General features: G+C 46.4%; 1 protein-coding gene across 3 annotated transcripts in view; it reads left to right on the forward strand.

The window, feature by feature from the left end:
- The window catches only part of DHRSX (dehydrogenase/reductase X-linked), a 576,187-nt gene that overhangs the window by 297,248 nt on the left and 256,744 nt on the right, over positions 1 to 22,195 (forward strand). For 2 of the 3 annotated variants that reach the window (XM_075594594.1, XM_075594596.1), the window contains exon 4: positions 17,880 to 17,981. The exons of the other annotated variant lie outside the window; for it this stretch is intronic. In XM_075594594.1, the coding sequence (XP_075450709.1) occupies positions 17,880 to 17,981 (102 nt within the window). The remainder of the gene's footprint in view (positions 1 to 17,879; positions 17,982 to 22,195) is intronic. 3 annotated transcript variants of the gene reach the window in all.

Below are 22,195 nucleotides of genomic sequence, written 5' to 3' on the forward strand. Positions count from 1 at the left end.
GCACTCAATGTACTGGTTCATATAGACAGGTGCTAGTCTCAAATAATAGAAAAACAACATTACCATTACCATTCTCTCGTCCGGTAAAGAAAGACTGCACTCGGTTCAGTAATCATGAAAAACTGTATTGGGCATCTGAATAAAAAAGATAAGTCACCCAATCCGACGTTTCGGTCCTGGAATAGGACCTTTCTCAAGGGGGTGCAATGACAGACTGATAGACAAGCATATATATACCCTCACCACATGTGACAAACACACCTGACTCACATTACCTACAATCCAAATCTCTGCAAAAATCACCTGCCAGGTGTGTGTAATGAGCCGTCGCCATCTTGGAGGGGGTGTCTGTGAAGGTAATGACGTCACTGATCTGCCTTCATTCACTGCTACTATGTATCTACCCTATAGTAAGATCAGTCTTGCAGCCTGTCTGCCTGCCAGAACGACCACTAGGTGGCGTACCTGCCTATTCCCAAGCTAAAGTCAATGGGGCATGCAGAAAGAGTGAAGGACAGCCTTAGGCTGTCTATACAGGCAGCAACAAAGCACCAATCAACCCAAAAAATGGAAATAATGATATAGCAAACTATGGGGAGAGAAAAAAAAAAAAAGGGAGTAATGCTTCCCATAAATAACTGGTAATGTAGCCAAAAAAAACCCTTACTGCACAGTGGCAGTAAGGGTTTTTTTTTTTTTGGCTACATTACCAGTTATTTATGGGAAGCATTACTCCCTTTTTTTTTTTTTTTTTTTTTTTCTCTCCCCATAGTTTGCTATATCATTATTTCCATTTTTTGGGTTGATTGGTGCTTTGTTGCTGCCTGTATAGACAGCCTAAGGCTGTCCTTCACTCTTTCTGCATGCCCCATTGACTTTAGCTTGGGAATAGGCAGGTACGCCACCTAGTGGTCGTTCTGGCAGGCAGACAGGCTGCAAGACTGATCTTACTATAGGGTAGATACATAGTAGCAGTGAATGAAGGCAGATCAGTGACGTCATTACCTTCACAGACACCCCCTCCAAGATGGCGACGGCTCATTACACACACCTGGCAGGTGATTTTTGCAGAGATTTGGATTGTAGGTAATGTGAGTCAGGTGTGTTTGTCACATGTGGTGAGGGTATATATATGCTTGTCTATCAGTCTGTCATTGCACCCCCTTGAGAAAGGTCCTATTCCAGGACCGAAACGTCGGATTGGGTGACTTATCTTTTTTATTCAGATGCCCAATACAGTTTTTCATGATTACTGAACCGAGTGCAGTCTTTCTTTACCGGACGAGAGAATGGTAATGTTGTTTTTTTTTATATATATATATATATATATATATATATATATCCGAGCTGCCCCTCTTACCTCGGTGCTGGGCAGGGGAGGCTATCTATCGGAGCGCCGAAGCTCTGCGGCAGTCCCGATATGCCGCCATCTTGAACCTCGCGTGTCTCGCATGTCTCGCGGTACAGTCAGGATGTGGTGGACATTTTGTTGATTGGCTCCATTAAGGGACAACATGAGCCTCCTCGAGTATGGGAGAAGGTGGTTTGGCACGAGAGTCCCGTGCGCCAGTCGGGAGCAGGATGGCAAGGGGTGAGGACATGTTCAAGGTGCCAGAAGGTGTCAGATCTCCCCATAGGTCCCAGCTAGGCCCCGACCCCTGTAGCTTGTGGTGCTGTAGGGAAGGCCTCCAGAAAGGGACTTTTCCCCAAAAGCTACCTAGTGTTAGTACAGTACACCGGTGACGGACACCACGTGGTGAGCTGTGGTCTGGAACCAGACCACAGACACTCTAAGAGACATTAAGGGACACCCTCCAGCTGGAGCTCCCTCAAGAGGCAGACACCTTCGGGAAGAAGAGAGAAAGAGGATCAGCTTGGCCCTGCATTGTGGGAGGACAGTGCGGTTCTGCGGATCCACCATTCCAAGTTGACCTGTTTCTGGCCTAAGACCAGGAAGGTACCCATGTGCACCAATGGCCATACACAGGGGTAGCGCTACTCCTCACTCTCTTTGGGTGGGCCTGACTCTGTGGACACCGGGGTGGTTAGGTGCCCAGGGCACCCTCAGTACTTTGGGGGTGTTTCACCAGGGTGGTGTATATTGTGTGGGTACTGTATTGTGGGGGCCTTGTATTGTTATTGTGTTGTTTAGTTATATGTGTCAGTAAAGATAAATTAGTTATACCAGTGTGTGTATCCTTATTCACTGACTGTATTGGTTCCTGTGAGGGGTTATCCTGCAGTGCTAGGATACCTCCCAGGTGGATGTGCTGTATCCAGTAAGAACAAGATAACCCCAGGCTCCCAGTGGCGGAGGATTAGGCCTCCTGTACGCCAGACAGGTACTCAGCACGCATAGTTCCCTTAGTCACGGGAAAGGGGGCTACATATAATTAGAATTATAGACAGCTGCAGTAATAAAAGGATAGCTAATTATAGACTCCATATTTTCCCTACTTAAGAAACTGGTTGATCAAGCATAATAAATATATTTAAGTGGATCAACAAGGTATCCACCACCTTGAACCCAGTGGCATTTTTGGCCGCTACAAATGTGGAGAAAACGGAAGGTCCACAGTGCAGATATTGACTAATACTTCTATTTATACAATATGTGTTGGCCAACCCCTCCCTAATTCCTACTACTGAAACTCCCAGAATTGACCAATACTTCTGTGGCAGGACGGCCTGTAGCCGAGGTCAGGGAACAGTCCACACGTGTAGTTTCAGGATAAATGAAAACGTTCAGTGGCTTTATTTCTCCACAGCAACATAACATGCGGGTACACTGTCCCTTTAAGCAAATAAATCCTGCTCCACGTTGGGAGAAAACTGACTAACACAGCAGTCCTAGCTAGCAGGCTGGCTGGCTAAACCATACCCAAACCGTAAAAGCCTTTTTAAGCAGTCATGCAAACAAATGAAAGAAATCTTACTTTGGCTGCAGTAAGTAGTGTGCTGTATCCTTCTGGCTAGCAGCACATCTATCCATGTGCTCTCATCTCAGACAGCCAGCTACTGCTGGTAACAAGATCCTTATCTACCTTGCTGGCTCTCAGGTGTCAGCTTACATCCTGATTAGCTAGCTTCCACCTGAGTTAACCCTTATGAGTGCTGGATGAAGCACTCAGACATATGTTTCCCAGGCATAACTGATAGGGGTTGACTTCACCCTGTCACATACCTCCCCTGTTTGTGTGTGGCCATTGTCCCACACGGCTGAAGCCCGACCCTCCACTCCTTCTCTTAACAAAAAAATCAGCATTTCCATGGTCTTTTCCAGGTCTATGCTGAATATCAAAAGAGAAGGGTTGGAGGGCCATATACCACCTGGTCAACCTTGGATTTGTGTCCTTCATGGTGTTTAACCACTTCAAGGGCGCATGGTCAGTGACCAGGGTGAAGTGTACTCCGGCGACATAATGTCTCAAGGCCTCAATTGCCCATTTCATTGCCCAGTTCAACACCATCAAATTGCTGAGACAGCACTGCTCCCAGTCCTACCTCTGAGGCATCCGTCTGGATGATGAAGGGCTCTTTAAAATCTGGGCTCCGACGAGCGGGGCCCTCTGACAGGCACTTTTTTAGCATGTCAAAGGCGTCTTGGCACTCCCAAGACCATTTAACTTGGGTCGGGGCACTCTTTTTTGTCAGATCTGTTAGGGGTGCAGATATTTCTGAAAAATTGGGGATAAACCGCCGGTAATACCCTGCTAACCCCAAAAGGGAGCGGACCTGTGTCTTTGTCTGTGGGGTGGGGACTTCCTTTATGGCGGCCACCTTGCTAGCTAGTGGCCTTACTATCCCTCCCCCAATGGCATAGCCCAAGTACTTTGTAGTGGATTTACCCAGGGCACATTTTTTTGGATTTGCAGTGAGCCCTGCTTTTCTTAAGGACGTTAGGACTGCCCTTAACCTTTTTATATGAGACTGCCAGTGTCTGCTATAGATGACAATGTCATCCAAGTAGGCCGCGGCATATGCCCTATGGGGTCGTAGTACCTTGTCCATTAACCTTTGGAACGTGGCTGGAGCCCCATGTAACCCAAATGGCATAGTGACGAATTGGTATAACCCGAGAGGGGTGGCGAAGGCAGTTTTGCATTTGGATTCTTCCGCTAGAGGTATCTGCCAATATCCTTTCGTGAGATCTAGGGTAGAGATATACTCTGCTTTCCCAAGCGAGTCAAGCAATTCATCCACCCTAGGCATTGGATATGCATCAAATCTGGATACAGCATTTACCTTTCGCAGATCCACGCAAAACCTCACCTTCCCATTTGGTTTAGGGACCAACACGATAGGGCTACACCATTCGCTGTGGGACTCCTCGATCACGCCCAATTCCAACATGTCTATTATCTCCCTCTCTACCAGGTCTTTTCAGCCCTCTGGCAATCTATAGCGACGGGACCGTACTTTTACGCCAGGTTCTGTCTCAATCCTATGGGACACTAAATTAGTCTGCCCTGGCAGCTCCGAAAAAACATCTGGGAACTGGTCACATAATTCTAGTAGGTCTGACCTTTGTTCCGTTGTTAACTGCCCTCCCATGGGAACCTGATGGTCATTGTACGTACTACCCTTTGGAAGCTGCGGACCCAAATCCGTCTCTCCTTCCCGAGGGTGGATGAAAAGTGATCTCATCGGTTTCCAGGGTTTCAGGAGGTTCACGTGGTAGATTTGTTTACCATTCCTGGACCCTGGTTGAGAGATCTCATAGTTCACCTCCCCGGTGCGGCGGAGAACTTGGAAAGGACCCTGCCACTTCGCAAGGAGTTTACTCTCTGATGTCGGTAGTAGTAGCATCACTTGGTCCCCAGGTTGGAAGACCCTCAAGCGAGCATTTTGGTTATACTGCCTTTCTTGACGTTCTTGAGCAGATTTGAGGTTTTCCTTAGCAAACCGACCTATCATGTCTAGGCGATTTCTAAGGTCTATGACATACTAAAGGGTATTCTTGGAGGGGGAGGGCTCCTCCTCCCAGGATTCCTTCAGTAGGTCGAGAATACCCCGAGGTTGGCGTCCATGTAGGAGCTCAAACGGGGAGAAGCCTGTAGATGATTGGGGAACTTCTCGTACCGCAAACAACAGGAAAGGGAGAAGTTCATCCCAAGCTCGCTTTTCAGTGTCCACAAACTTCCTAAGTATGGTTTTTAAAGTACGGTTAAACCTCTCTACCAATCCATCAGTCTGAGGATGGTAGACTGAGGTCCGGACGGATTTTACCTCCAATAACTTTAGGACATCCTGCATTAACTTTGCCATGAAATTTGTTCCCTGGTCAGTTAACATTACTTGGGGAAGTCCTACCCTAGAGAACAGTTCTAACAGCCTGTGAGCAACCTGTTTAGCAGTGGCTGATCTCAGAGGGAAGGCCTCAGGATATCTGGTGGCATAATCTACCACAACGAGTATAAATTTATGTACACTGGCGACACACTTTATTCGAGCTCGGCTAGTCCCACGAATTCGGGTATACCCGGGTGTATTGAGGTTTGTGACTGTTTTCTGCCCGAGTGCATTGAGTTATTTTCCGGCAGGGATTGAAGCATTTTATTCCCGCTGGCTGCAATACTGCACAGTACATATATATATACTGCATTACAATTCATGAATTTATGCCATCTGGTAGACACGCGAAGCATTGCAGCCTATTAAATCCTAATCATTATCATTTAACAGATCAGCCGCCCATCAGCCAGGCATGAACCCAGGCTGGGAAGGCAAATGCAACGGGGCTTGTCAGAGGTGAGGAGCGGCGCATTCTAGGTATCTGCCAGGTACATACCGGGTATTTGCTCGAATAAAGTGTGTCGGTGCAGTACCTTCGCAGAGGGTTCTAAAGGTCCGACCAGATCTACCCCAATTCTCTCGAATGGGACGGCTACCAAGGGCAGAGAAATCAAGGGAGCCGGCTTCTGTCCTTTTTGGCTAGTTAACTGGCATTCAGGACATGTCTCACATAGTTTCATGTTGTCACCATGTATGCCTGGCCAGTAAAACCGGGACGAGATGCGGTCTGTGGTTTTATCTCTGCCCAAATGACCACCCCATGGGAGAGTATGGGCTAGGGTGAACACCGTTTTAATCAACCCTTTAGGGACTAGCATCTGTCGAATGACCTCCCCTGTTTGTGTAACCTTATTCACACGATATAGAATGCCATTCAACAGTTCAAAATGTGGAAACACTTTTACACCCTGTTAATCCATTATCTTGTTGTTGACCTGTACCACCTTCTCATATTGTCTAGCCAGAGCTGGGTCCTCCCTCTGCCTCTGACGGAAGTCAGGAAGATCCAGGTCTGGCAAAATTCCCGTATCTATCTGTTCCCCACCCTGGTCATCCCCGGCCATGACCTGCAGTCCTTTGGGCTGACTAATGTTACCAAGAGTCCCAGCCTTTCTTAACCAGTCCTCTTTTTCCGCACGTCTCTGTTTACGTGTCTTTGGGACATCGTGTCTACGGGGAAAAATCTCTGGGGAAAAAGGGAACAAGTTTCCGGGCTTCTCCGGTACCAGAGAAGTAGGCTCCGTAGGAGTAGGGGCCAACAATGTTTCGAGGTAGGGCCAGTCTCGGCCAAGTAGAACAGGAGCAGGTAGCCAGGGAGCAACTCCCACTAGTAGGCTAGCCTCTTGATCCTGGATACGCAGTAGAACGTTCGCCGTCGGGTATCTCTTTGTATCCCCATGGATACACTCGATATTCCAAGGAGAGTCATAAAATTGAAATTAGGCCCTCTAGGATCAGGGTTTTTCCAGAGCCCGAGTCCAGCATGGCGTTTACTTTTGTCCCCTCCAGAGATGCTGGGACTAACCACGGATTGTGGTCCCCTCGGAGACAAGCTGTGGCAGTGGTTCTGCCATATGAACAGTCCATCTCATCTCCTGAATCCGCAACCTCGGTCGTCAGCGGAAGCTCTCGACGGGGCTCGGCGTTTGGACCTCTCCGCTGTTGGATGGGATCCTCCCTTCTGGTTGGTGGGGTTATCCTCTCCACCGGGTGGGTGACAGGAGTCCAGGTTCTCGGGGAATACTGTGGGTGGCGGCCTCCCTTGAGTGATCCAGTGGCCTCGGACCCAGGACGGGCGTCTCTGCGGGAGTTTGTACCAGGAACCCTCCGAGATGGGAAAGGGTCTTCCGATCGGGTTGACTGGATCTCCCGAGCTGGCGGGTTGTAGACCCCTCGATTGTCTGCTCTCCTGCCTCTAGTATCACCGGAAGCAACTGGTGTTTGCACCGGCCATTCCCAGCTATCCTGTTGGGTGTCGTCGCCCAGGAAGTTTTCCACCAAGCGGACTGCTGAATCCAGGGAAAATGCAGCGTGTCTTTTTACCCAGGAGCGGGACGAGGGGGGCAGTATCTGTAGGAACTGCTCGAGCACAAACTGTTCAAGGATCTCTGCCTTGTCATGTTTTTCCGGTTGTATCTACCTGGTACATAAGTCTACTAAGCGGTGGGCTACGACCCGGGGTCTGTCTCTGTTTGTATATTTGACTGTCCGGAACCGCTGTCGGTAGGTCTCTGGAGTGAGGCCTAGGCGATCCAGAATAGTAGCCTTTAGTTGCTGATAGTCCATGGCCTCATCTGCTGGAAGAGCCTGGAAGGCTGCCTGAGCTTCACCTATGAGGAGTGGAGCCAGAGTCGTTACCCAGCGATCAACTGTCCAGCCGTGGGCCGTGGCTACCCTTTCAAAAGTTAGGAGAAATGCCTCTGGGTCTTCGTTTGGCTTCATTTTATGCACCATCACCGGTGGATTATTTGGAATGCCTGGTCTGCCTGGGGCTGGGCCTTCGGCCAGCAATTGGAGTAGCTTTTCCTCTCGCTGGGCCTGTTGCTAATCTTGCTGGGCTTGTCGCTCAGCTTGCTTCTCTGCTAGCTGGAGCTGTTGCTCAAGGAACTGAGAAAAAATTGTCTCCATTTTTTTTTCCCCGTCTGTGTGTGTGTGTGGCCCTTCAGATACAGGGCCCGTCCAAATCCCACTTCTGACACCACCTGTGACAGGACGGCCTGTAGCCGAGGTCAGGGAACAGTCCACACGTGTAGTTTCAGGATAAATGAAAACGTTCAGTGGCTTTATTTCACCACAGCAACATAACATGCGGGTACACTGTCCCTTTAAGCAAATAAATCATGCTCCACGTTGGGAGAAAACTGACTAACACAGCAGTCCTAGCTAGCAGGCTGGCTGGCTAAACCATACCCAAACCGTAAGAGTCTTTTTAAGCAGTCATGCAAACAAATGAAAGAAATCTTACTTTGGCTGCAGTAAGTAGTGTGCTGTATCCTTCTGGCTAGCAGCACATCTATCCATGTGCTCTCATCTCAGACAGCCAGCTACTGCTGGTAACAAGATCCTTATCTACCTTGCTGGCTCTCAGGTGTCAGCTTACATCCTGATTAGCTAGCTTCCAACTGAGTTAACCCTTATGAGTGCTGGATGAAGCACTCAGACATATGTTTCCCAGGCGTAACTGATAGGGGTTGACTTCACCCTGTCACAACTACAAACAGGCACGTCATTGACTTTAATGGCAGCCAGCGTAGAATTGGGTATGTTACCCTGCAATAGGCTTTAATGAAGGGCTTATTCCATAAGCTCCAAAATGCCCAAGTGTTAGTGGGAGTTTTATAGCAACACTAACGGCTGCTTAAAAGCTTAATAAATAAGCCCCAACGTGATTAAAAAATTGTCATTTTGGTTCCTTGAAAAATACAATTAAATACCATAGCAATAATTGTGCTGTAACAATTCAGTTCATATATAAATCCCTGGGCAGCATCTTCAAAATATAAATTCAGTTATGCAAACCCTATTGATGTGGCACATACTGCTTTTCATTGGAAATGCTAATTTTGAACTGTAGGAATTTGTAATTTAATCTGAAAAATATATCTTTTTTTAATGAGTATTATACATTTTATAACACCGGATAATGTTTAGTAATAGGTGTGCTTTGAAACATTGCAGCATATATTCAGGAATATGGAAATGGTAATAAAACGATTAAGATGGATATGCACATTATTTTCAAAGCAACTGGTCAATTTATCACAGCTGCAAACCAAGGGTATTGTTGTCACCAAAAAACTACTTACAATTTAAAACAAAATATCTGCTTTCAAGGAGAGTTTACCCGTTAACAATTGGCAATATAAGAGTTTTACCACAGAGTAGGTAGTACAAAATAAATACACTGAGTGATACACTGTAAATGATCATTTGCATGTCGTTACCCAGAATCTCTGGTTGCTGTGGAAGTACTGTTTGCTAAGTGATAATGGGGGAAAGACAGGGTTGCAGACCAATCCGAGACATACAAATGCACCACAAGTGGTATTTTTTTGAAAATAAGTAAATGATTGATTATTGTATTGCTGCATTATTAGTAATATAGATGACTTAATACTTCTACCCCACAGTTGATATGTACTGTTTCAACAAACCACCAGAAACCTTTGCAGGCTGTCGAGAATATAATTGATTCAAAATGACCATTTGATTGAAAAATTGGATTTCAACTGCTTACAGTATACTTCCAGCATTCCTCTTTGCAACCTTTTCCCTTTGATACGTACTTAATTGATTTAGTGTATGACTGTCAGAAGCACATACACTATAGGTTATCAATTTAAATTCCCTTTTTCACGCGAAATGTAAGCTGTGTTAATCAAAACAACTTTGCCAGATAGCTGCAGAATAACACAAGCGTTCCTACTGTATGAATATAGACAGTTAATGCAAAGAATATACTGGTAAAAGATTTTTAAAACAGCAGTGACTGAACATCACTGAAATCTAGTATACAATCCACTTGGTGACAAATATGAAAATATCTGGAGTCTCTGCTATATTTGACTCAAACCTACTACCAAAATATCCATTTTACAATGAAATAATTCAGGCACATACCTCACTGTATAAATAACAGTCCATGTAAAAGGTTGAAGTAGTATTTTTTGGAGGTACATTTTGCAGCATTAGCATTACAGTCTGGTAAATACTGCATGGCCCAGATGTACTAAGCTCATTTAAACTATTTAACATAAAATAACGTTAGGAAATCTACTGCACCCAACAAAACCACTAAAGGATCCAACTGGAGACTACATAACTCTATCATAACGAGACCAGATGATGCTGGGAGTTATAGTATATAGATTATAACAATGATAAAAATAAATATTTTTTTCCATATAAATGTATAGATTTATTTATTCTGAAATGAAGAGGTCTCAGAATCGGGATGGTGTCTTTTTTTGTTTTGTGGCAATATCTGGTGTTCTTGCAAGGTTCTTAGGCTGTGTACATGCAGCAGAAGACCGTGTGGAGGCGTGTGCATGACTGACTTCACCCACATTAAGCGGGAGCGTTTTGTGGCTATGGTAGATGCGCTGTAGAGGACGTGTCTAGCAGCGTGTCTGTGACATAACGGAGCTGGTTCATCCCCCATTGAGAGAACCGCTCACGTGACCTACCCGTCGTGCCGAGGAATCAGATTGAACCGATTCCTTGTGTACCACGCGCCCCGTACTGTTGTCGCGCATGCGCATGCACGGTTTATGGGCGTGATCAATGCCTCCACACTGTCTTTGCCACCATGGACACTGTCTTAGATAATATATGAGCTATGGTGTGTGTGTGGGTGGGATGGCTTGTGGGAGTGTAGGGTTATAGTAGTTATTGATAACTTTGTTTTTTCCATGAATTATTGCAATTATTTAGTTTCATGTTATTCAAAAACGAATAAAAAGATTTAAAAAATAACACCAGGGTAATCATAATGCCTAGACAGGAAAGCAAATAACCCAACGTTAGCCCTGTGGTATTCGAATAACTTACTGTACAGATGCAGCCATGAGTATTAGAACTCTTGCCTGGGAAATTCTGGGGCAATCTCACAGTAAATGCCTCAACATTCTGCAACATTGCCTCAAGATTTCTGTGAGATTCTTAATGGCCCATCGGATTAACACAGGAAGAAGGGGGTAGGATGGTCCGTGGTTCACAGCAACTTCAGCAGCCAACGCATGGATGTCTAAAAAAACTTTATTGATCGCTAGCAGCAAACATCAGGCAACCACTCTAACGCGTTTCGTCCAGGCTATGGACTTTTTTACTCTTTGAAGTTGCTGAAGTTGCTGTGAACCACGGACCATCCTACCCCCTTCTTCCTGTGTCAACATTTCCAGAGGAGCACGCTGATGCCAGCTACACTAGAGGAGGAAGCCGCTGCAGAATTCCCTGCACCAACAGGGACGGCTTTTTCGTGAGTACTCCTAACCTCCACGCGGTATTTCAGGGAGATTATTGAGGTGGTTAGTGCCGGGCTGTGATTTACTTGGGGGCGCCCCCTAGGGAGGTGTCCCCCTGTACCTCTATCCGGCTTACTATTACCCAACTCCCTGTTCTCAATACCGGAGGCTTATTGTTTCATTAATCATTGCTGGGTCTCTCTTCAATCAAGTTGCCATAAAGTGTGTGCACTACCTGTTAGCAGCCTCGGTATACTGGGTAATTCCAAATTTTCTAGCATTGGATTAACACAGCAGGGGTCCCTGCAGTCCCATTCAGTTTGAATGGGACTTGAGGGACCCCCCGCTGTGTTAATCCTATGGGCCATTAAGAATCTCACAGAAATGTTGAGGTATTTACTGTGAGACTGCCCCAGAATCTCCCAGAATTTCCCAGGTACATGTGTTCTAATACTCGTGGCTGCACCTGTGTGGTTATTTTTAGTGCTAATGATATGCATCTCAGGTTCTCCTTTTTGTGCTCAGGTGTCTCTCCATGTTATGTCTTTAGGTGTGTTTAGAGTGATATATGTAGCACTTGGGACTCTCTCCTGAGTGGATTTGAGTTAAACTCAGGAAAAAATAATGTTCATTACATTTTTAGGTAACCTGTCACATACGGCACACCTGTGATACGGGACAAAGGTTAATACACAGCTCACAAACTGTCCCACCCTTCACCTTCACAAAGGTCCCTCAAATGAGTAATATGTCCCCTAAATCCATCCCCATATACACCTATACACCTATCATAAACAGCACACAAGTGGGCATGTGACTTAGATATGCAACCAGGGTTAATACACATGGCTACTCTAGCCAACTCACCTTTCTCATCTGCAAAGGTACCTCAAATTAGTTAATTAATCAATTGCTATCATATCTATGTAACGGTATTTCTGAACCGGCCTGACCCACCCAATCTCACATTGGCCCCTGTGGTCTAACCGGCCCCCATTACAGTGTGGTAGTGTCTGGTGGTGCACCTGTTGGCAACAGGACTCCTGAGTCTCCCGCATGATGGTGTGTGGGGAGGACCCGTACAGACAGGCAGCTGAGGTAGTGTGCTGAGTCTCACCTAGTTCCAGTGCAGCGCCTCCACCTCATCAGGGTCCCTGCGTCCGCATGGGGATGGTCCTGTTGAGGAACTCCTCCGTGGTGCTCCTCTCTGTACATTCACTCCACACATGTACACGAGAGGGTTTGTGATTGAGAACATCTTTATTGATTGATGTGGGCTAGCTGCCCCTCGCAGTAGATATCTAGCCACTCATGTTCAGTCAGTGCCTCCCTTTAAAAGGTGTATCTCTCCTTAGATAGGGATTCCCTATCCCCGCAGGGATCACTGCCCTGTGCCAGGTCCCTGGACACAGTCTCCTCTTCAGTTACTATAACATAACTAGAACTCTCAGTAACTCAGGCTAGTACTAGAACTTGAACTCCTGCCAGAACTGGATGCAGAACTGGACGCAGATCTAACTTTAGACTCAGTGCTGTGCCTTATGTACACTCTGGAAGCTGACACACCTCTGACATCACTAACCATGGAGTCAGAGCATGTGACTACTCCCATCCATACACAGGGCACCCCACCAGGGTGTGAGGGCAAACCTCCATAATTACTGCTGGCATGCCCACAACTTACCAGGCCTTACTGTCAGCAGGAGAGATGACTGTAGCCATTTTACATGGCCGCTACATTCTCCCCCTGGTGAATCCCATCGTCCTCGCTGGGACCTAAATTTGTATACCCTTTTCCAGGAAGCACTGAAATACAACACATAATTAGGTTAACTTCACGTACAAATTTCCATGGTGTATAACAAAAAAATGACTACAGTACATTCCGCCAAGCCCGCCCCGACCAGCAGCCACGAACCCGCGTAATGCATTAGTACCCCCTAAAAATAGTGACTCAGGTCAGGTTTCTTAACCTCTCTACCGCCCATGTCCAGGACCGTGACGTGATAGTGCCTAGGCAGTCCCCTCTCAGGCCTATATGTCACCCTGTGCTTGTAAATATTTCTCCCTATGCCCCATACCCGCACTAAGTGCTCTATGCGCTCCTCGGCCTTCTTCCCTATCACGGAACTCCCTCTTCCTACTAAGTGCATTTCAATGGCCTCCCTAAGCCACCTCTCTCGGTTTTCCTCTATTTCGTCCATAAGAGGCTCAGGGACATACGGGTACTCCAACCCGTGGGATGATTTATACCGAGCCATTATGGTTCGCTTGGCCCTACTTATCCTGGTCAGGTCAGCCTTACCTGCCCTCCCAGGTAACACCCATGATAGGGGCTCATCAGGGTCCACGGGGTCTGATAGGATGCTAGGACCCATGGGTTCTATCTCCCTATGCTCAATCTGCAGCCACCGCTCCTGCAACTCTCTATCCCTTTGTTCAGGTGTGAATTCTCCCACAGCCCACCAGTAATCCACTACATCTTCTCGCCGGATGAGGAACCGAGTGCGGTCCATCCACGCGGAGTACCCTTCAAATAGTGGGGCCCACCAACGGTTCTCTCTAAATTTATTTGACCCCCTTGACTCCCTATCATCATCTAGAGAAAATACCCCCGACGACCGTGCCGATCGCGGTAGAGACCACCTGGAAGATCCCGGGGCCTTTATCACTGGTTCGGGTGCTGTCGTGGCCACTCTCAACTCTCCCCCTCCCCGAGAATCGCCCTCCGTAGCGCCACTGCGCTGTTTTTCCCCAGTCCGCCTCCCTTCTCCCCCTGGTGATATGTCCACAGATTCCAAACTAGGCGGGGAACCCGGGGACCGTGTGATTGGGGCAGGGGTTTTAGCTAGGGCGTGGGATGGGGCGTATGGGCAAGAGATTGGACCCCACGGGGTTACGACCCGTTCCTGGCTGTCCGTAGACTGGTCCAATGAGGATATCTCACCCTCCTCAGTCCTTGGATCGCCCATCCAACTCCTGGGCCTTGTAGGTGATCGGGGACCTTCCCCCGATCGCCGAAGCGTCGCTGCATTCTTTCTAGGGGTTCCGCTGTCGCCACCGGAAGTGATGTCCTCCCCGGAACCGGAAACACCGTCATCGCGGGTTGGACCCCCATTCGGGATTTCTTCTTCGATGACGACATCCGGAAGCTCCGCCGTCGTCTTCACCGGAAGTGATGCCGTCTCTCCACGTGCGCCTGCGGCCTGGCATGGCCTCTCTGCTCCTACACCGTCTGCGGGGGCAAGGTAAGTGAAGGGACTCCTCTTACCCGTCCGCAGGGGTGCCGGCGTCTCTCGTCCGTCGCCGCCACGTTCTGAGGCGGAGGGACTCCGTCTCTCGGCTCGCCGATCTGCGGGGGACGTTCTGTCTTTCTGACAGCTGCTGGTACCACGGGGTGTCGTCCTCCCCGGTTCTATCCTGGTCCTCGATGTCACCTCCGCTAGTTCACGGAGATCCTCGTCCGAGTATTCTCCCTTCTCGGTGCGGTCAGGAGGTGACCCGACTGTCTCGGTTGCGGCCGACCCAGCCGACTTGACCGGCTCCAGTCCCCTTTCTCCGGGACTCGCACGTCCTATCCACAGTGCGCCAGGGGACTCGGCGGTTCGCCTAGCCTGGTCCCCCGGGGGGTCAGCCGATTGTATCGGTATAAACGTTGGCATAGGCCATAAGTACAGTGTCCCGCAATGTGGGCAACATGCCGCCGTGTTGACCGTGCCTCCGGGCAGCCCGCATTGTAGGCAGAGCCCGACCACCGTCTCGGTGTTAGCCACCCTTACTACTAGTAGCCCGCCGGGTACTGAGTAGGGCTGGGTGGAGACCATAGTTCCCACAGCGGAGGGGCAGGCCATTCTTTTTGTAGGGACCACTTTCAGTGTGGGTCTCTCCAGGTCAGTGGTTCCTCGCGACTGACCGGTAGAAGCTTCTGGGCCAGCCACTTCCTGCTTCGGCTCCTCCTTCCGCTGACATAGCTGGAACCCGCCCCCAGGGGTTGCAATTATGGGCGGGTCCCACAGGGGAATATCATGCCCCTTAATTAAGGCCGCGCCTTTCTCAGTCCTGGTCTGCGTTTTCGCGCCAGTTTCCTCCTCAGAGCTGGATTCTTTTCCCGCGGCTAGTTCCCGCCTTCTCCTTGCAGCAGCTTTGCGTGCAAAATATCCCTCTTTCTTGCAAACCATTTCCGCGGCCGGAACTACTTTTTGTAGTGGCGCCGTCTGGATATCAGTCCCTGGGGCCAGTGGGTGCATTCCCACAGGCCATAGTTGAAAGTCACTCCCCCTGGTGGAAATGAGGGGAGGGTCCCATAGACTAAGCGGTTGACTCAGCACAGGGGCCGAGTGAGTCACTGTCCATGAAGGCGCAGCCATAGCTTTCGCGCCATGCCCCCCATCAGGGCGGGGCTCTGCTGTTCGCGCCATTCCCGGCCAGCTCTTTGCAAGTTCTGCATCAGCCATTTCCTCTGTGACTGTCCCATGCGGTTTCCCTTGCAAGCGGGAACCGCCATTTTGGTTGGCTTTTAAGCCCAAAAAGTCAGTTTGTTTGCTCTCCTCGCGGGGTTCTCCCCCAATTATTACAATTTCCTCACACTCTTCAAGGGTGGCCCCTCGGTGTCCCAGACAGGATAAAAACGGGGCAGCCACGGCCTTCGCTCCGCTCCAGAGCAGATCGGTTAATGATAACTCGGCGACAGTTTGCTCTCCAGTGGGGCGCACGCCACGGGTGCCCTCCCCATCAGCCTCTGGTCGCCATTTTGTGTTCTCCGCACCACGCGGATCCTCCATTCTCTCGTAACAGTTATCGTACATGGGGCTCCGTTCTGCGGGGCAGCATCCACATCAGTACAATAAAGAGTTGCTCAGATGCACCACCACATGTGTACCTGATCTAGGCTGGACTCATGTTGCACTACCTCAGGCTAGGCTCACTCTCTCTGTGTCTGCTGTGACTCCTTCCTCCCAGTCTGTGCTCCCTATGGTAACTGTCTGGAATGGCTAGAGTACTCTGGCTCTGCCATGCAGTACTTGGGGCGTCTACCTCTCTTGGTCAGCCTAGCGCAGACCCTCTCCAGGATTCCTGACCAAGTTACAGGCTATCCCTTCTGGCGTCCTACCAACTAGCACTACCTCAAGGTGACTCGGTCAGCTATAGCCCGGCTCCAGACCCCTCACTCCTTTCAGGCCCCTAGGTCGTCCCTGCGAACTGACAATATCCCGTCAGCCCCTTGACCACCCCTAGGTCCGTCCCTACGCAGCACAGAGTGGCAGCAGACTCTCTCCCTGTTTCCCAGTGTGCCTAGCTAGAGCCTGTCCTGATGACAGATCTGATCTCAGCAGCGCCTCCAAATGTAACGGTATTTCTGAACCGGCCTGACCCACCCAATCTCACATTGGCCCCTGTGGTCTAACCGGCCCCCATTACAGTGTGGTAGTGTCTGGTGGTGCACCTGTTGGCAACAGGACTCCTGAGTCTCCCGCATGATGGTGTGTGGGGAGGACCCGTCCAGACAGGCAGCTGAGGTAGTGTGCTGAGTCTCACCTAGTTCCAGTGCAGCGCCTCCACCTCATCAGGGTCCCTGCGTCCGCATGGGGATGGTCCTGTTGAGGAACTCCTCCGTGGTGCTCCTCTCTGTACATTCACTCCACACATGTACACGAGAGGGTTTGTGATTGAGAACATCTTTATTGATTGATGTGGGCTAGCTGCCCCTCGCAGTAGATATCTAGCCACTCATGTTCAGTCAGTGCCTCCCTTTAAAAGGTGTATCTCTCCTTAGATAGGGATTCCCTATCCCCGCAGGGATCACTGCCCTGTGCCAGGTCCCTGGACACAGTCTCCTCTTCAGTTACTATAACATAACTAGAACTCTCAGTAACTCAGGCTAGTACTAGAACTTGAACTCCTGCCAGAACTGGATGCAGAACTGGACGCAGATCTAACTTTAGACTCAGTGCTGTGCCTTATGTACACTCTGGAAGCTGACACACCTCTGACATCACTAACCATGGAGTCAGAGCATGTGACTACTCCCATCCATACACAGGGCACCCCACCAGGGTGTGAGGGCAAACCTCCATAATTACTGCTGGCATGCCCACAACTTACCAGGCCTTACTGTCAGCAGGAGAGATGACTGTAGCCATTTTACATGACCGCTACATCTATATGCTGACACCACCCGAGAAATGCAAAAACAAATATAATTTTAATAAATCAGCCAGGGTCTCAGTTCCCTGTTTGTGATAGAAAAAACTACGCACAACACACAATCTGTTGTAGCAAAATGTGTCTGAACATTGTTATAATATATATATATATATATATACCTCCTCTTGTTCTTTCAGGAAATGTTTTTACTTTTAAAATCTGATCCTTTGTTCAGGAGGTATGAGCTATTGAAATAATTAAGATTAAGAAACAATGATTTTTAACTCTATGTGCTGCGTAGCACACGCTATACTGTTATTATGAAGCACATTGAGTCCCATAGGGAGAAAGCGCTGTATGAAATTAAGTTGTTATTAAAACAAGCATCAACTTGACTCCTTGACCATGTATTATTGAATGTTTTTAAGTGCTGTGAAGATATATTTATTCATACTTTGTTTCTCTTTTCTTTCCCAGTGGAGTTTTTATACTGTGATTTGGCTTCTATGAAGTCCATCCGGCAATGTGTACAGATTTTCAAAGCAAAGAATCTTCCCCTCCACATTTTAGTGAATAATGGTGAGTGCTGTAGTAGTTTAACACTCTTTTGTAATATTTGTAAAGGTTATGCTGTAAGACGAATGCAATACGTATAACAGGTCAGGTTGGTATTATTAAAGTTGAGAACCACTGACTCTTTACTCACAAAGGGACAATGGCTGCATTCAGCAATGATAAGCCTACAGTTTGCATACACCGGGCTATTTACACTGACTCCTCTAATTCCGATACGGATAACTCCAGTATTTTGCTCAATGGAGGGTGACATACTTTTAAATTATGACCAACATTATTTTTGTTTCAATTCTTTACTGCCACTAATGTACTGATGTCACTGGGTAAACCAGTATGTGGAAACAATAGACACTTTTATCATGCAATAAAAACCCCAGTGACTCTACCTCCTTGTTTTTTTTTTTTTTAAACTAGATTTGAAGCCGGGAGTCTTTAGAGCTGGACCATATTGATTTCAGCTCCGGGGACACCCTGCTTTCTGAGATACATACCTTGGAAGCGGTTGCCAGCAGCAGCTCCAGTTTCATATCGCGGGCCAATAGGAAGTCACAAAGCCATCCCTCGCGACTTCCCATTGGCTGCGGAACCTTTAAATAGTTATGAGACACCGTCAGCTCCTTTAGCAGTATGTATCTCTGCCAGTAGGAGGCCAGCTGAGGTGAAATTAATCCGGGTTAGCTCCGGAGACCCCCTGCTTCCTACCTCAGTAGATGGGAAATATATATATATATATATATATATATATATATATATATATATATAAAAGGTTTTATCCACAGGAATCTATACACTCATATAGTTTGAACCTCAGGGAAGTGTTTCAGTACAAAAAAATCTTTGCTAACTTGCTTCCTCATTTTTACTTTTTTTCACCTTAAGTGCGCGATTGTGTGAAATTTTCTCAAAACGTAACACGTGTTGCTGAGGCTGCGAGAAAGTCTGAGCAATTTTAATGACACTTTGCACTTGCTCAGGAATGTGCAAAAATGCATGACATTTGGCAAAAATGGCAGTATATGGTGTCATGTCACACAACCCAGTGAGTATATCCTCGAATGTGCTTGACGAACTTTTTTTTTCAGAAAAACATTTATCAAAAATGCAACATATAAAAATTCTACATATTATGCAACTATATTTTGGATAGTTTTACATATCTTTAATCCCAGATCAATTGCTATTAAAAGAGGAGACTGAATAGACCAATTCAAGCGTTGTGGATCTGGGCTTGAGAGTCATTATAATGAATTTCCAACAAAACATGTTTCGACACACTCATGCAGAATTTCTGTTAAAGGGGTGGCATGAAGGCAGCTAAGAGATTAGCAAATTTACACTTTTACTTTGTTCACTGGCACAATATAATACTGTTCTGCTACAGAGGGACTTGAAGGACAGAGACTTACTGTACATGATCCATGTAGCTGGTAATGGTTCATGAAAAAGTACTATATTATTCTGTATTCTGTATATTGTTTGAAGATGTTAGAGAAATAACACTTTGAAGACAAATGACTCCCTTTCAAAATAAAACTGATGCGAGTGTAACTTAAAAAATGAAATCTAAAATAAAATGGCTACAGTCATTAATCTCTGGGGGTTTCACCTTTGGTTGAAAAAGTCTTGTCTAGTGATTGGATTTAGGCCATAAGGACAAGCAAATGTCCACTCTCCACATAGAGGATCACTTTGTCACCATGATTCAATAATAATAAATGATTACATTCAATAATTAAATCAAATAATATGTAAACAGATACAGATATACTTGTATACCTATATAGATACATCCAAATGTATGCATACTTTATTTCTTTACATTTTCTTTAGGGCAATATGCATTTTTAAACCATTTAAGACAACATTTCACACATGCATGTGTGTATATACAGTACATATACACACAAAAAACCTAGGTTGAAATTGATGGACTGTTAGTGATGTGTGCAGAGGTACATATAATGGAGACTGATTTGGGTGAAATTATATCTTGGCTTTGTTGAGCCTGTTCCTTTATCCAGGCAAAACATACAAAAACAACAAAATAACAAACCCATATCCCTTTGTAAGGGCTAACTTCCTTCCCCAGACCCTTTATGCAGGACTAGAGGGATATTCCCATTACAAGCCTATCACTCCAAAGTCTCAGGAGGTACCTTAAGCAGGTGGCCCTCCATGTCAGTCTCTGGCAGGTTCCTGTGTCCTCTGTGTCCAGGAAATAGGGTGTCTGGGTGTCTTGATCTCAGCACAGCCTTGTGCTCAAGACAGTGTCTGTGTGCAGGCTTCTCTGCTCTCCTTCTGTCAGCCCAAATGTGAGCTAAGGAATCTCTCTCCTGTTCCCAACAGGAGGATTTTCTGACAGACTTAATTCGCCAGGTGGAGTCTGGTTAATCGCCTGCTGCACTTAACCAGATCCCTGCTGGATTTTAGATATAGTTCATGTGCATTTGTAAACAATTTAAGGCAATTTGTCAAAAGGGTGTAGCCTACATTTAATATCAAAATGTTTATATACTTCATAAAGATGTTAAAAATTGAACTTGAAAGTAACTAACTGTAGTTTGCTGTCGATTTTATCTAGATATATTGTAAATGCATTAAATATTGGGGTAAAAAGTGTTGAACTGTATTTTAGAAAAGGTATTTTATAATACATACAGCACTCACAAATACCACTACACTTTGAACATTGATTTTAATGATAGATTGGTAAGATTCAACCATTGATTGCTTTTTTCCCATTGATTTCAATATCTTCATAGAATGACTAACAATCGCTGGGTACATTATTTCTTGAATTTTCTATTTGTTGATTATGGTTGCATCCTCTTCATGTACTGTAAGGTGCTGCAGATGATCTTGGCCCCACATACTATAAATAACAAAAATGGTCATTACTCAAAGATGTTGCTGACTACAGTTCCCGGTTCTCATATTGTCCATATAAAATGAAAGACATACAGTACCATTCTGGAATACTAGATTACAACGTCTGTATGTTAATGCTCACACATTTTTCTGCAATTGCACAGTATGCAATGTGATTGATTCTAGTCTTTACAGGCATACCCCGCATTAACGTACGCAATGGGACCGGAGCATGTATGTAAAGCGAAAATGTACTTAAAGTGAAGCACTACCTTTTCCCACTTATCGATGCATGTACTGTACTGCAATCGTTATATACGTGCATAACTGATGTAAATAACACATGTGTAACAGGCTCTATAGTCTCCCCGCTTGCGCACAGCTTCGGTACAGGCAGGGGGCCGGTATTGCTGTTCAGGACGTGATGACAGGCGCATGCGTGAGCTGCCGTTTGCCTATTGGGCGATATGTACTTACTCGCGAGTGTACTTAAAGTGAGTGTACTTAAAGCGAGGTATGCCTGTATATGACTCCAAAATAGACACTGCTTGAAATGAATCACAAAAGCCATAGCATGTAAGTAAACATTTACATTAAATCGTATACCGTATTCAACAAAAAGAACTCATTAACACATATGTTTAATTTGACATAGCTTAAATTTAATGTATGACCACCTACCGTCGACCTACTCATCTTAAAATGTTGAGTTTAATTATTCATGACATGGTTTAATTGATTTCTGTGTACAGTGTTGAGATACCTTACTAAGGTGTCAAGAGGATTTTACGCAGTTCCCCAAGTGCCCTTCAATTACGGCACACAGTTTGTTACTGGTAATGAATCAGAACCTGGGAGCTAAAAGTTTATGAGGTCCATGTATAAAGAGAGATTGTGATACTGGGATTAATAATAGGAGGAGCATCATACACAGCTATGCAAAGCGTACAGTATATTATAATGACATTCGTAAAATTCTGTACTGTACCTCTCGCATTTTATTCTTCTTTTTCCATAGTAACAATAAACTTCACTGGGTCTGAAGTGATTTTTTTAATAAGAGGTGCAATTCATGCGATTTTTATTATTATTAATTATTTACATGCTGCAGGTTTGAAGCAGGGGGTTTCCAGAGCTGAACGCCATTAATTTCAGCTTTGGGGTCCTCATGCTTCCCCAGACACTTACCTCCCAAGGGGGTGACGGTATCTCTGCAAAGTTTATAGCTCCAGAGTTACACGGGCCAATAGGAAGCTGAACCCAATTGACGTCACAGCTTCCTATTGGCCCGCAGGATGCAGGAGCTTTGAAACTCCACCATTACGTGAACACAGCAAGTCGACAATAGC

The sequence above is a fragment of the Ascaphus truei genome, chromosome 3, assembly GCF_040206685.1.
Source record: "Ascaphus truei isolate aAscTru1 chromosome 3, aAscTru1.hap1, whole genome shotgun sequence".
NCBI lineage: Eukaryota > Metazoa > Chordata > Amphibia > Anura > Ascaphidae > Ascaphus > Ascaphus truei.